Source organism: Pipistrellus hanaki, assembly GCF_964339955.1.
Source record: "Pipistrellus hanaki genome assembly, chromosome: 1".
In the NCBI taxonomy this organism is placed as follows: domain Eukaryota; kingdom Metazoa; phylum Chordata; class Mammalia; order Chiroptera; family Vespertilionidae; genus Pipistrellus; species Pipistrellus hanaki.
Window position 1 is genome coordinate 171,681,862 of NC_140503.1, and position 15,094 is coordinate 171,696,955.

The following is a 15,094-nucleotide window of genomic DNA, read 5'->3' on the forward strand; positions in this document are numbered from 1 at the left end:
ATCCTTCTTTTTTAGGAAGTGTATAAATTTACCTGCCACAGTTTTTAACCCACTCATTTACTGATGGACACTTGGGTTGTTTCCAGATCTTAACTATTTTAAATATCACTGCTATGAACATAGGGGTGCATATATTCTTTCTGATTGGTGTTTCTGGCTTCTTAGGATAGATTCCTAGAAGAGGGATTACTGGGTCAAATGGCAATTCCATTTTTTTTAGGGGGGGGGGGCGGTGGAGGGAGGAACTTCAAACTGTTTTCCACAGTGGTTATATCAATCTGCATTCCCACCAGCAGTGTACTAAGTAGAGTTCCTTTTCTCCACATCCTCACCAACACTTGTTTATTGATGTGTTGATGGTAGCCATTTTGGCAGGTGTGAGTTGGTACCTCATCATCATTTTAATTTACATCACTCTGATGGTTAGTGATGTTGAATATTTTTTCATGTCTCTTGGACATTTGTATGTCTTCTTTGGAGAAGTGCCTGTTCAGGTCCTCTACCCATTTTTTTAATCAGGTTGTTTGTTGATATGGATGAGTACTTTCTTACCCTTTGAGGAATCATGGAGGGACGTGAGAGTATTATGCTAAGTGAAGTCAGCCAGTCAGAAAAAGACAAGTATCACATAATCTCACCTATATGTGGAGTCGAATGAACAAAATAAACGAACAAAAAAGATCCAGAAACATTAAAGCAAGGAACAGACTGACATGTTTCAGAAGAAAGGGGGAGGGATATAGAAGAGATTAATCAATGAATTTACTAGTATATTCATAGCTAGAATATTCATATGTGGAATTGAATGAACAAAATAAACTAATGAACAAAAAAGATCCAGAAACATTAAAGCAAGTAACAGACTGACATGTTTCAGAAGCAAGGGGGAGGGATATGGAAGAGATTAATCAATGAATTTACTAGTATATTCATAGCCTATACACAGACAATATTGTCGGGAAGACCTGGGGAGGAGGTAGGAGCAGGTAGATTGGATCAAAGTGGGGGAGGAAAGGGAAACATTTGTAATACTTTCAACTGTAAAGATAAATTTAAAAAATGTAAGTGGGATTATAGATTTGAAATCACTCTGTAAACTCTAAAAGGGTAGACAAATACCCTTAGATACGGTTTTTAAAAGTACCAGAGAAAGAAGAAATGGTCCTTTTTCAAACATGCATGCTACTTTGGACCACACTGTTAAGGAAAGTCAGATCTGACCACGACAGAGAGCCATCAATAGAAATAGAAATAGAAATAGAAGACAGAAGCAATATTCTGGATTCCCAAATTTTTATCTTTTCCACACCTCCCCTCACACCAAGATGACCTTGACCAAAATGGAAGACAAATATCGTCTTGCTGGGAAAGGTAAGCTAAAGCAACTTATACTTATTCAAGGAGTATCAGAAAGCCTGTAACAATGACTATGTAAGAGTTACTGGTGAGTTTTCCTTTATGCAGACCAGTAGGATTTGGCACCCGAAGCCGAGGTTTGAAACCATGGATGATTGCCCTTCTGGTTGTGTTATTGCTGATTGTGGTGGCAGTGACCATTGCTCTTCTGGCTCACTTCTCAGTCTGTGGTAGGTAAAATTATGGATTTCACTCTGTTTGAGTTCATTTTTCTGTAAAGCTTCACTCGCATACTATGTAAATGTAGTTTCATCCAAAAAAACATTTGTACTTTTACCAGTAAATGCCCACATTCTGAATATTTTTATTTATTCAATTATTTCATCAACAACTAATAACTGAATGCCTACTATATGTAATTACTTTTCTGAGTATTCAAGATACAGCATTAAGCAAAGCAGACCAATTCCCTATATCCTTGGAGCTCACTACCTAGTATTCTTCTGAGAAATACACAAAAGATCAAAGATAGTAATCATAATATTATATTCTAATCATCATTGTACATTCAAGGGAAAAACTATGATAAATTACTTACTAAATTTGCAACTAAAATGGGCTCTTTTACTCATCATTTTTCTGTCCACCAACATTTCAAAGCTAAAAGCAAAGCACATGTCCAAGAAAATAATTAATTTTTAAATGACTGGTAAACTATAAATGTGACACAATGTTTTCACTAATTTTTAGAAAAAAATTTGCAATCTTCAAAATAATATTCAGGGATTTTTGCATTGCCTAATATATTTATAATCACACAAACAATGCATTTTAGAATTGTGTCTTCTAACATGACATTTTTCTCCACACAGAGTAAAATCCATTTACGTTTCTTTGACAAATCTCTACAATGTGACTGACCCAGATTATGTGATATAACAACTACCGTGTTTCCCCGAAAATAAGACATCCCCTGAAAATAAGACCTAGCGCAACTTTGGGAGAAAAAAATAATATAAGACACTGTCTTATTTTCGAGAAAACAGGGTAGTTCAGGCTGCTAACTTGAATGGTCTTATCTGCTGTCACTTTCCTCGAACTTGATGAGGGACTGAAGACTCCTCATCAAGTTATGAGCTTTAAAGGGCTTAAGAACATAGTTCTGGCTCCAATATAACAATCCAACCTATAGTTTACAGGATGGCAAAGAGTTTTAGGTCAGTTAATTTGATTGCACGAAAACTCCTTTGCTATGATTAAAAAGATGGATCATTGTGGATTGTATAGATAAGTATCAGGGGCACTAAAAAAGCATTCCAGATCCAGAGATGTCCCACTTAGGAGAGACCATCCCGGGATCCCTGTTTCTTTCCTAGGTCCCTGGGGAACCCTCATCGTGCCCTCTCTGTGCCAGGCTCCCCGAGGAGAAAGGTTGTTTTGTGGTTGCTCTCTGCTCAATTTTTAACTCTCTCATAGAGAGTTAAAAATTGCCCACCCACCCTTCACCTAGAGGCGTTGGTCCTGAGATTACCAAATGCCTCAGTTTTTTCCACAGTTCTCTGTGTTCTCTCCTTTCTTACTGGTTTATTCCAGTTACACACTGTTCTCACTGCCAACCTGATAGTGTTCCCCTGCCTTTGTTTTCATGTATTTCTTAGTGTGTCTGGTTCTCACATTACAAAATAAAATGTATAAAGATTTTTATTTTAAAAATTAATTAAAAAATAAGTCAAAACATCAATAATAGGGCTCTAAAATTAAAAACAATTGCAAATAATTCCAATGCAAAAACTAAACCACATACATGTTATTTTCAAAACTTGAATGTCAAGAGCAAAACTCTGGCTATTAAATAATAACAACAATGCCAATGCAAAACAACAAAATGAGAAATCAGAATTATGGACATATTATTATTTTTAGCTACTAAATGAGTCTCTTTTGTTGCTGGTGTAGAGTCCTTGGATTTGCTGCCCAAGACTTTGCAGAAGACTGGAAGCTAACAGATGCTAGCATGAGCAGGAACATGATCAAAGAAGTAGCTTGTAATTGTTTTTAATTTTAGAGCCCTATTATTGATGTTTAAATTTTACTTTAATTAGTAAAAAAGGGTGAGATGTAGAGAGCTGCCTGAGAAGGCACATGGACATTCTTTTAATTCTTATCAGCTGAGACCAAGGGCACTGGTGGAATCCTCTTATCAGTACTGATTTCTTAATCCATGTGCTTGGAATGAGAAACAAATAGGACCTGGACTCACCCTGGTCTCAATATGCTAAATCTTGTACCAAAAAATAGGGAGCTTATCCAGATTTTGATGAATAGGATCTGGGCACACCAGAAACTCCTTTTGACCTTAAACTCCCCTTTGAAAGCCAATAAAAAAAAAAATTAAAAAAAACAACACAAGGGAATTAAAAAACCTGATGAACAATATTAACTGTTGAATATAATAGAATCAGAGGTATGGAAGGGGAGTGGACTGATGATTCTCAGGGAAAAGAGGAGTGGGGGTTGCGGGAAGAGAATGAACATAAACTGTGCACCTATGGATGAGGACAAGGGGAGTGGGGAAAGGGCAGAGGGTGGGGTAGGAACCTGGTGGAGGGGGAAAAAATGAGGAACTTTTGTAATAATATGAACAATAAAGATTTATTTAAAAAAATTAGTGAAAACACACAAAAAAGGATTTTTATTTACGTCTACTTCCAGTAGAGTATAAGATGGCATACACTTCACCCCAGCAAGGGGTAATATGGTAATTAAATATTCCAGGACTAGAGCCAGACTGACTGGGTTTAAAACCCAGGTAGGTCACTACTGCCTCCATAGCATAGGTCAAATTTCTTAACACCTCTGAGCCTCACTTTTCTCATTGGTGAAATGGAGGTGATTATAATCTTAGAGAGCTGGAGTGAGGAAATACTACATGTAGAGTGCCCAGAATAGGGCTTGGCACATAATAGGCATTCAATAAATATAATTTTACTGTTATTAATCGGCAGCATTAATCATCATTTTCACTATACTTTTTATTAAACTAAATTAGAAAGGCTGTCAGCAATATATTCAAGACCATATTAGCCTCATTATAGTTGGATTCTGAATTTTCTTTGCCCAAACCACTTCATTTTCTGCTTTTTTTTTTTTCACCACAGGCCAGAAAACAGAGTATTATCATGGTAGCTTTAAAATTTTAGATGTACGAACCAATGGTAATTCTGGACACAATGGCGTATACCAACTTAAGGACTTAAAAGAGATAAGTGAAAACTTGGTAAGTCAGATACAATTATTTCTATCATAGGATAATGCAGGTAGAAAGGGTTTTGTAGATCATTTCACTCAATATTTTTCAAAATGTAAGTTTCAGACGACCTGCACCAGAATCCTCTTGCAGGTGCCGAGGTTCCGCTCCAGACCCTCTGAACCAGTGTCTGATGGGAAGGGAAGGGCAGGATAGGGGAGCAAGAGCGTCAGCATGTCTAACAAATGGGTCGTTCTGATAAACCACTCTTTCTGACTTCATTTAAATGTGAGAGAACTGAGGCCACAATATGACCTAAATGGGAAAGCTTAACCATATCAGAAGTGGTTATTTGAAGGCCACATGCTTGTTTTTGGAGACCCCATTTTAAAATTTTAAAGGTTTTTAAATCTATGTGGAAAGATGATCATAAATATTCATTTTCTCTTACAACCATAGTAATAAAGTTAAAATACTCAGACTTATTACAATTTAGTTCCATGAAATGCTAACACATTTTTTAAACTAAAATTAAAGAATGCTCCTAAAAGGGGAAAAAATAAAATAAAAAAAATAAACTTAGCTGTAAAATAATTCTGCTCAGGATACCTGCGAATGCTCACTTAAACACTAAGCTCAAGTTAACTTTCCTGTTAACACAGACGTACAGCTATTTTAAAGATGTAAAAATAACAGTTGTATTGGTTTGTTTTAGTCAAAGAACCATTTTTCTCCTCAAAACATTTTCTTTTTTCCCTTAAGTTAATTTATATTTTTCCATATCATCATCCAATCTTTGTCATAGGCTTTTTCAATTACAGCATATGGTAAATATAGAGATGAGGTTTATAATATATATTTTCAATTACTATTAAGTCATGCATACTTATCCTGTATTGAAGCTTCATGCCCCCCAAATCAATAATCATTTATAGATTTATATACATCCTTAAATTCTTCTATATTCTTGGCACCTTAAAAAATAGAATTTGTAATCAGTTCTTGAGGAATATCAGTTAAAAACTATATACATACTCTAGTACTTCCTTTATTCCTCTAATCCTGAGAAACTCCACGTAACTTCCTCAATGAAAAATTTGAGTATACTGTAGTTAAAATGGTATGCAAATTCTTTGAACAATGGGAAATGTTATAGTAAATGTTGGGACAGTTAAAAATCTGTGTTTTGTGTTTTATTTTATGTTTTCTTCCCAACATTGTTGTTGCTTTAGGCTAAGATATTTGCTGTATTGAAGTGAATGAACAAGAATGCAGTAGATGTTTTAAAAGAAAGCAAAAGAAATGATAAAGTACATCTGAAACAGGAACTGTGTTTGGAAGTAGACTTTTAGGTTTCAAAATACCATGCATTTCTAGGAAGGGAGAAGCCTTAGAGGCAAAGGCTAAGTTAGGTAATGACACACTATCATCCTGAGTACATGCAAGGCCTTCTCTAGGCATCACAATTTATGATGCTTTATTCTCATAGTACACTCCCGTTCATCTCCCCCTGCAGGCAACCATTCTGTATTTCATGAGTAGACTTTTGTTTGTATTCATTTAAAAAAAACACACAACATTTTATTGAATTTTTACAAAGAAGAAGGGAGAGGGATAGAGAGTTAAAAACATCGATGAGAGAGAAACATCGATCAGCTGCCTCCTGTATACCCTCTACTAAGGATGTGCCTGCAATCAAGGTCCATGCCCTTGACTTGAATCAAATATAGGACCCTCCAGACCACAGGCTAATGCTCTATCCACTGAACCAAACAGGTTAGGGCTGTTTGTATTCATTTTTGCAAAAAATACTTTTTGTTGTTTTGTATGTACGTGATTTAATTATTCTTTGTGTTATAAATCATTGTCTTAGTCATGTCTGGCTGCTTCCCAAAGTACTACAGACTGAGTGGCTTATAAACTTCAGAGAGTCATCTCTCACAGCTCCAAAGTCTGGAAGCCTAAAGTCATGGCACCAGCATAATCAGGTTCTGTCAGGGCCCTCTTTCAGGCCAGACCATAGACTTCTTGGAGTATCTCACAGGATGGAGAGCATGGAGCTAAATAGCCCTTGGATTCTCTTTTGTAAGGGTACCAATTCATTTATGGCCTAACTAGAGGCCTGGTGCATTAAAATTCATGCACTGGATGGGTTCCCTCAGCCCAATCTTTCCCCTCTCACAGACTAGGAGCCCTAAGGGGTGGGAGGCAACCCGGTGATCAGGGGAAGGCGATGCCCTTATCACACCTCTGCTGCTGCCACTGCTGGAAGTGCAAACCTCAGCTGGCCCTGGTTACCTGAGCCTCAGGCGGCCCTGGGCAGCTGGGCATCCACCATCTGAGGCTTGCCTGCACCTCGGGCTGGCCCTGGGGTGCTGGGGGGCTAAGGGCAAATCCGGATGCATCATGCACCTGCTACCCTGGTGGGGCTGAAAGGACTTGGGGACTCCAAAGGGGCTGAGGGGACTGGGCACCTTCACCTTATGGCTATGGGCGCCGCCATCTGTGTGACAGCATGATGGTCAATTTGCATATTCCCTCTTTATCAGATAGGATTACCTCCCAATATCTGCCCACTTCCTGATATCTTTACCTTGGGGGTTTTGGGTTAAACAAATATTCAGTCCACTGTATAAGTTTTGTTTCATACATTTTTACTGAGATTTGTTAAGATCTATGTTGTTAAATATGCATCTAATTAATTGCGCTTAGCAGCTACATGATGATTCATAGTATATACCTACCATGTTTTACCTCCTCCCATTATTCCAAGAAATGCTGCCCTAAACAGCCTCCTCCTTATTCCCTTATGAACCCATGCAAGTTCTTCGGGAAGCAGAATTACTGGGTCATTAGGTGTGTATACACTTAATTTAACTAATTGGTGTTGGCTTGCTCTTTAGAGTGACTGCATCAGTGTGCACTCCCATCTGCATGCGTGAAGATCCCCATGTCCCAACATATTCACTAACACCTGGTATTAGCTTTCTAATTTCTGCCAACCACTACGTTGTATCTTACCAGTCTTTGTGATTTAGTCTGCATTTTTCTAATTGCTAATGAACTTGAGCATTGTTATATCTACTTGATAGCCTTTTGATCTTTCATTTCCATAAACTGCCTCTACCTTTCTTTTGCCTGTTTTTTTCTTTTTTTCTTTTTTTTTTTTTTTCCTGTTAAGGCTGCTTTGTTTTATTAGCATTGCTTTGCAGGAGTTCCAATGTAAACAACCCATTGGCTACAGACATTATGCAGTCTGTCTGCTATTAATTTGGGCCATGCTTCCTAAAAACAGAGATTTATAATTTTGAAATAATCATATTCAACAATTCTCTTTGCCTTACTGTTGTGTTGATAAGGTTTTCATGAAGTCACTCCCTCTCTCTAATTCTATATTAAAACACTCTACTATAAGTTCTTCTATTAACTTTATAGTTTGGTCTTTTACATTAGGTCTTTCATGTATATGGAGTCTACATTTGAGTATGATGTTAGGTAGGGACCCAGGTGTTATTCTCCATATAGTGAACCAGTTTTCCCAATTGAACCAAAGCAATCTGTTTTCCCAGATTTCCCAACACATGGTATGGTTATTCAGCTCTTTATATTTTCGGCATCTGAGTCTTACAAGAAAGGAAACATGATCTGTTCCCTAAAGCTGCTCCCAATCTCTTTGGAGAGATGAGAGTAACACACATGAAATTCAATAGCATGACACGATATAATTAAGGATTAAATTGTATGTTGAGGAAATAAGTACAGGAGGACTTCAAAGAAAAGGAAGATCAACTAGGGTTCCCATGGTCAGGAAAGGCTTTGTATTGTTTTGGCCCTCTTTAAATAAGACAGGTGTCTCTTTCCCTCCACTCCCCACTAAGTTCCCTTTAGGAGAATTGCAGGAAAGGTTCATGCCTCATCCTGAACCATGCCTATTTACTGTTGTTAAGTTCCAATGAATAAAACCGGATTCTTCTCTCTGCCCCATGGGGGTGCTCACTATACAGCCAGGACAAACAGGCTGCAGTCCTGTTCTTCCTCAGAATTTGAGATTTAATAGTTTGCATGCAAATGGAGATGTAAAAGTAAAATGAATTCATGCTTGGATACTGCTAAACCCATCCCAGGTCCCTGAGATAGTGGCACAGACATATCTCATCATTCATACAGTTCTTTGGAGAAGACACCAGTAACCAGAATCCAGTAACTCATGACACTCCCAAGTGGATAGGTCACTTTCATCATTAGTATAAGTTTGAGTAGTGTCACTGACAAAGGGAATACTTCATTTGGAAAAATATATTTCAGAAATATCAAGAAATATTTTTTAAGTGATAAGGTCATTACAAATAACACCATGACAATAACATAGCTAGCATGCATTGAATACTAAACACCACATTAAGCATCCTATGTGTCATTTTAGTTAATCCTCAAAAAGCAGCCTTATGAGGTAGATCTAATTACTATCACAGTGTTACAGATGAGAAAACTAAGGTACAGAAAAGTTAACTTACTCAAGATCACACAACCAGTAAGTGATATAGTTGGGACTTGAGATTACATGTTCTTAATCAACTATCATCCGTAAGAATTATCTATGTGATTTTCTTTCCCATCAACCATTCCATAAAATACCAGAAATCAAGTAATTATTCCTGGTACATTCATCTCTCTCAACTATACTATTAACATGGACTAGTGATCATCATTTGCATTAGCAAAGGCAGCAGTCAGGAATTTTCTTATTGGGATTGTCTCCCACCAAAAAAGAGAAACAACATTCTACACCTATACCCAAAGCAGTTATAAATTTTATCTTCTTTGTACCCAGGGACACCAAGAACAGGGCCTGAAATGATCCTCAAAGTATCCTTGAGCTTATGTGTTTAGAGTTGTAGTGACAAAAAAATTGGAAACAGAAAGTGATGCAAGGAGATGAATGTTATTAGAAACACTCGGTAAATGAATTAGAAGGCAAAAGTGAGATTTGGCTCAGATCAACACTGAAGCAGGAAGTTCTACTGAGAAAAAGCAACTGTGTCAAGGTATACTTAAACTTAACAAAGGTATTAAACTATTTAAAGTTTGGGGCTGAATAAGGTAAGAAAGGTAAAAGACACCTCATGCTTGGTGAAGGGCTACAGCACTATGTCTAGAGAGAACAGATAGGATTGAAAGCTTTCAGAAAAAAATAAGCAGATGCTACCAAGAACCTTGTTCAGAGGTTAGAAAAATTGGATGTAGAGAATGGATGACTCCTTACTTGAGAGCTAAGACTTACTTTGTTTTGTAATTAAAGATTAGGCAGGATGAAAAGAGGAAGATGTGTAACACTACTTCTACTTTCTATGTGTTTAAATTGAATCATGAAAGAAAAGGCTAGTTGTTGTATGTCAAATCTTCTATATAATACTGCCAAGGAGGCATTATTATCCACACTTTACAGATAAGAGAATTAAGCTTCTGAAGTTAAGGGGTATAGCTAGGAAATGATAGAGGGAAGATCTGAAGAAATCTAGGTTACTCAAACATAAGCTCTTTTCTCTAAATTGCTCTACTAGTCAAGAAAAAACTCAGCTAAGATAGGAAACTCTGTTCTATTTAAATTTTTCTCTCATAATATTTAAGCCCATAAAGATTATAAATCTCATATATGGTATTAGATTACTTTTAGTTATGTAAAATGTGTATAAATACTAGAGGCCCAATGCATGAAATTTGTGCAAGGGGCTCAGCCCTCGCAGCCCAGCTGCCTCATGGCCCTGCAGCCTGGCTGCTTCGTGTCCCTGCAGCCCCGACCACTGGTCATTCAGGAAGGTTGTTCCATCGTCTGGTCTAATTAGCATATTAGCTCTTTATTATATAGGATGTCTTTATCCTTACTTTCTTTGCTTCCCTGTTTCAGTTTTTATCTAGCTTTATTGAGGTGGAATTGACATATAACATTGTGTAAGTTTAAAGTGTAAACCATGTTGATTTGATACACTTAAATACAAGATAATTATCACCATAACAATATTAATTCTTACAATTCATGAACATGGGATATCTTTCATTTGTTTTTGTCTTTTTCAATTTCTTCATCAGAGTCTTATGGTTTTCAATGTAGAGATCTTTCACCTCCTTGGTTAAATTTATTCCTAGGTAGTTTATTGTTTTTGATGCTATTATTTTAAATCACATTGTTTTATTTCTTTCTCAGATATCCTGTTGTTAGTGTATAAAAATGCAACTGGTTTCTCTATATTGATTTTGTGTCTTGCAACTTTACTGAATTTATTGATAAGTTCTAACAGGTTTTTTTGATGGAGTCTATAGGGTTTTCTATATACAATAGTGATGTTCCTTCTATATGCAATTTGTTGAGCGTTTTTATAATGAAAAATGCTATATTTTGTTAAATGCTTTCCTGCATCTATTGAGATGATTACGATTCTTTCTGCCAATGTGTGTATATATTACTTATTAATTTGTGTATGTTAAACCATTTTTATATTCCAGGAATAAATCCACTTCATTATGGTGCATGATCTTTTCAATGTGCTGTTGAATTTGGTTTAGTAATATTTTATTGGGAATTTTTGCATCAATATTCATCAGAGATACTGGTCTATCATTTTCTTTTCTTTTTAAAAAATATTTTTTATTTCAGAGAGGGTGGGAGCAAGAAAGATAGAACCATCAATGATAAGAGATAACCATTGCTCTACTGCCTCCTGCACACCCTACACTGGGGATTGAGCTGCGACACTGTCATGTGTCCTGATCCTGGAACCATGACCTCCTCGTTCATAGGTTGCTGTTCAACCACTGAGCCATGGCGGCTGGGATAGTTTGTTTTTTTTTTCTTGTAAATGTCCTTATCTGGCTTTGCTATCAGGGTAATTCTTGCCTTATAAAATGAATTTGGAGGCACTCCTTCCTCTTCAATTTTTTTGTAAGCATTTGAGAAGGGTTGGTATTAATTTGCATTTGAATGTTTGGTAGATTCACCAGTGAAACTATCTGGTCCTGGGCTTGCCTGTGTTGGAGGCTTTTGATTACCCATTCAGTCTCCTTATTCATGTTTTATCTATTTGGATTTTTCTATTTCTTCATGATTCAGTCTTATTAGATTGTATGTTTACAGGAATTTATCCATTTCTTCTAGGTTATCCGATTTGTTGGAATATAATAGTTCATAGTAGTCTCCTGTGATTCTTTGAATTTCTTTTGTACCAGTTATAATGTCTTCTCTTTCATCTTTGATTTTATTTAGTTGACTCTTCTCTCGTTTTTCTTAATTTGTCTAGGCTTGTCTTTTTTGTTTATCTTTTCAGAAAACAAGCTTTTCCTTTCCTTTTTCTTTTCTTGTTATTTTTCTAGTGTTTATTTCATTTTATTTCTGCTCTGATCTTTGTTATTTCCTTGCTTATGCTAATTTGGGAGTTAGTTATTTTTCTTGTTCCTTGAGATGTAAAGTTAGATTGTTTATTTAGCATCTTTTTTTTCTTAATGTAGGCATTTCTTTTTATGAACTTCTCTCTTAGAACTGTTTTTTTCAGTATAACATAAGTTTTGGTATATTTTTTTAAATTTTTATTTGTTTCAAGATATTTTTTGGATTTTCCTTTAACCCATTGGTTGTTCATAAGTATGTTGCTTAATTTCCACATATATGTGAATTTTCTAGCTTTCCTCCAGTTAATTGATTTCTACTTTCATACCATGATAGTCAGAAAATATACTTGGTATGATTTCAATCTTAAATATTTCCTAAGATTTGTTTTATGACCTATTATATGATCTATTCTGGAGAATTTTTGTGTGCACTTGAGAAGAATGTATTATTTTGCTGCTATTATTAGATATAATGTTCTGTTAGATCCATTGGCCTGACATATGGTCAAGTCCAACGTTTCTTTGTTTATTTTCCGCCGGGATGATCTATGCATTGTTGGAAGTGAGATACTGAAATTTTCTACTATTATTTTATTGTTGTCTATCCCTTTAATTTAAGAGCTCTGATGTAGGGTATTTCAAATTCAACAGCATATATATATTTATTATGGTTATATTTTCTAAATAAATTGACCCTTTACTATTATATTCTTTGTTACCATTTTTAACTTACAATCTTTTTAACTGTGTCAATTTGTGAAGAGAAAGACAACAGTTAAAGCAATTGTAATAGAGAGAGGAAGGAGGTTAGTGGATATATTTGCATTTACTGGGTGTCCCCAAAAAAACATATACACACTTAAAATAATTATTAATTCCAATTAGTTAAATCTGAAAAGGAAGAACCAGCAATTGAGCTATCAAGAATGTATGTGTATAAATTTGGGGGTGGGGGCATAAACAATCTATGATTGGAGGAAAGATGTGGATAGATGTTTCTGAAGGAAGTTTTTGTGTGAAAGGAAGCAATATTAGCTATCTCTAAACTTCCTAACAAAGACATAAATATCTCACAATATTCATTCTATTAGATAACTTGCTTAGGTTATTATTCATTATTCAGGCACTATAAGAGAGTCTAAGAGAAATTATTCTCTCTTTCTCTCTCTCTCTTTCCTTCTGAAAAAATAATCAAATTTAGACATTTTAAAGACAATTACCTGGAGAATGAATATTCTCAATAATGATCATCCCTTGCTTTGAGCATTTTGGTTTAAATATCTCCAGTACAAATTTAAACAGTGACTAATTATGTATTTTCCTCTTAAAAAAGATCATTCAGAGATCTAAGCTTTTGAAGTATACTTAAATGTACTATACTTAATAATGTCTTTATCACCCTTAATTGAAAAAAAAAAAATTCTATGACTTTATTTTGCCTGTCAATCTCAGGAATATAAACCAATTTGAGATAAGTATATCCAATGCATTGCTACTTGTGATATATGGTTAGTCACAGATGTCTGTTTCCTTCTGGCATTTTACAAAGAAACACTGAGGAAGTAGTAGTACAATAGAAGAAACAACTTTGGTAACATCACATAACAATACAACCCATGGGGTGCTATCATTACTTCCTGGTTTAGAGTAATCAGAATGTCACACTTCCAAGGAAATTGCTCGCACATCCACAGATCCCATCTGACAATGGATCCAGCTGCCTTCTCCAAAAGACACCGCACTGGGTGCAAAGCTGTGGGAGTTATAAAGAGGACTTTTGTAAAAATGAAGTGACTTGATTCCCAGAAGGTCAACAAGCCCCCAAATCCTGGGAGCCCCACCAATGCTCAGGTTAGCCATGGTCTATACATGCTTAGAATAATGATTCACTCATTGAATCTTGCGTTTCACCAAAAATCTGGATATAATAATTTTAAAGGATTGTAATATGACCTTTATTTTGGGGAGCAAAGAAAACAAGCTGCCTTCAGTAAGGAGTATAACAACATGTCTGGTCCCCCTAGCATGCTTCTTGCTACATGTAAATGGATAGGAACCCTTAGTGAGAGCCACCTGTGTCCTCACACTGAGGTCAGCGGGCTCACTGCTGTATCACCTTGGGCAATTCACTTACTTACCTATATGGTAGTATTTACCTCAGAGGTTGGTGTGAAAAGCAAATGAGCTCAGATATAATGGAGTCTGTGCCTGGTGCACAGGTAGAAGACAGCAATCATACTAGTCTTCTATCATCACTAGTGTAGTCTCATTATGGAGGAATTTTCCACAAGGAATCAAATTACCTGAAAATGTCAACAAGGAGGAAAATGTTTCAAGTAATTCATGGGCAATTTTTTTCTCTAGGAGCATTAATCACAATTTGACATAAAGCTCATTAAAAACTCATAAATGTCCAGATAAATGCAAGACTTCCTGATAAATAAATTTATTTTATTAACTCACTCAACAAAAACATGCTGTATTCTTATATATTGTAGAGCATGAAAAGATGAATCACAGTTCCTATTGAGAAAGGGTTTGCCATTTAGTAGAGGAAATAACATATTTGCATAAGTAACTATATTAAGGAGTGTAGGTTTAAGAGGGATAAGAAAAATTAGACAAGAGGAAAAATGATTACTCTGAGGTTCAAAGAATAACTCCAATGAAGGTATTATCTGAAATAGACCTTGAAGGAGAGCTGTGCTTCAGAAACACAGAGCTAGCAGAATGGGGGATGGTACCTCTGACTGAAAGAATAGCTTGAGAAGGGCAAGGGCATAGCCAAGCCTTAAAGATAGTAGTGGTGCTGAAGGGGGTCGGGGGCATTGGCACATGCTGAGGCCCTTGAATGTCTGACTTTATGACTGGAGGCTCAGATTCAGTTGTGTTCTGTTCTCTGTTCTCTGTTTCTACCTTGAGTTCAACCCTTGTAGCAAGCAGCATCCATTCAACCTTAGTGACATATTTTTAAAAAGCATCCTTTATTCATCCTTTATGTGGTATTCTTGTTATAATTATGAGAAATGAACAGAATCTGAAGTTTTCTTCATGGCATATGTTGGTTCATCGGGGATCATCTGGTGTGATGGTGGAAGGAACTGCTTTTAT

The 15,094-nt window shown here is 36.0% G+C and overlaps 1 protein-coding gene across 1 annotated transcript in view; it reads left to right on the forward strand.

Moving 5' to 3' along the window:
- Positions 1-1,325: 1,325 nt before the first annotated feature.
- The window catches only part of TMPRSS11A (transmembrane serine protease 11A), a gene marked incomplete at both ends in the record, with an annotated part of 32,769 nt that continues 19,000 nt past the window's right edge, over positions 1,326-15,094 (forward strand). Inside the window, 3 exons of the mRNA XM_084881190.1 lie at positions 1,326-1,417; positions 1,465-1,586; positions 4,515-4,633. Of these exons, the coding sequence (XP_084737316.1) occupies positions 1,326-1,417; positions 1,465-1,586; positions 4,515-4,633 (333 nt within the window). The remainder of the gene's footprint in view (positions 1,418-1,464; positions 1,587-4,514; positions 4,634-15,094) is intronic.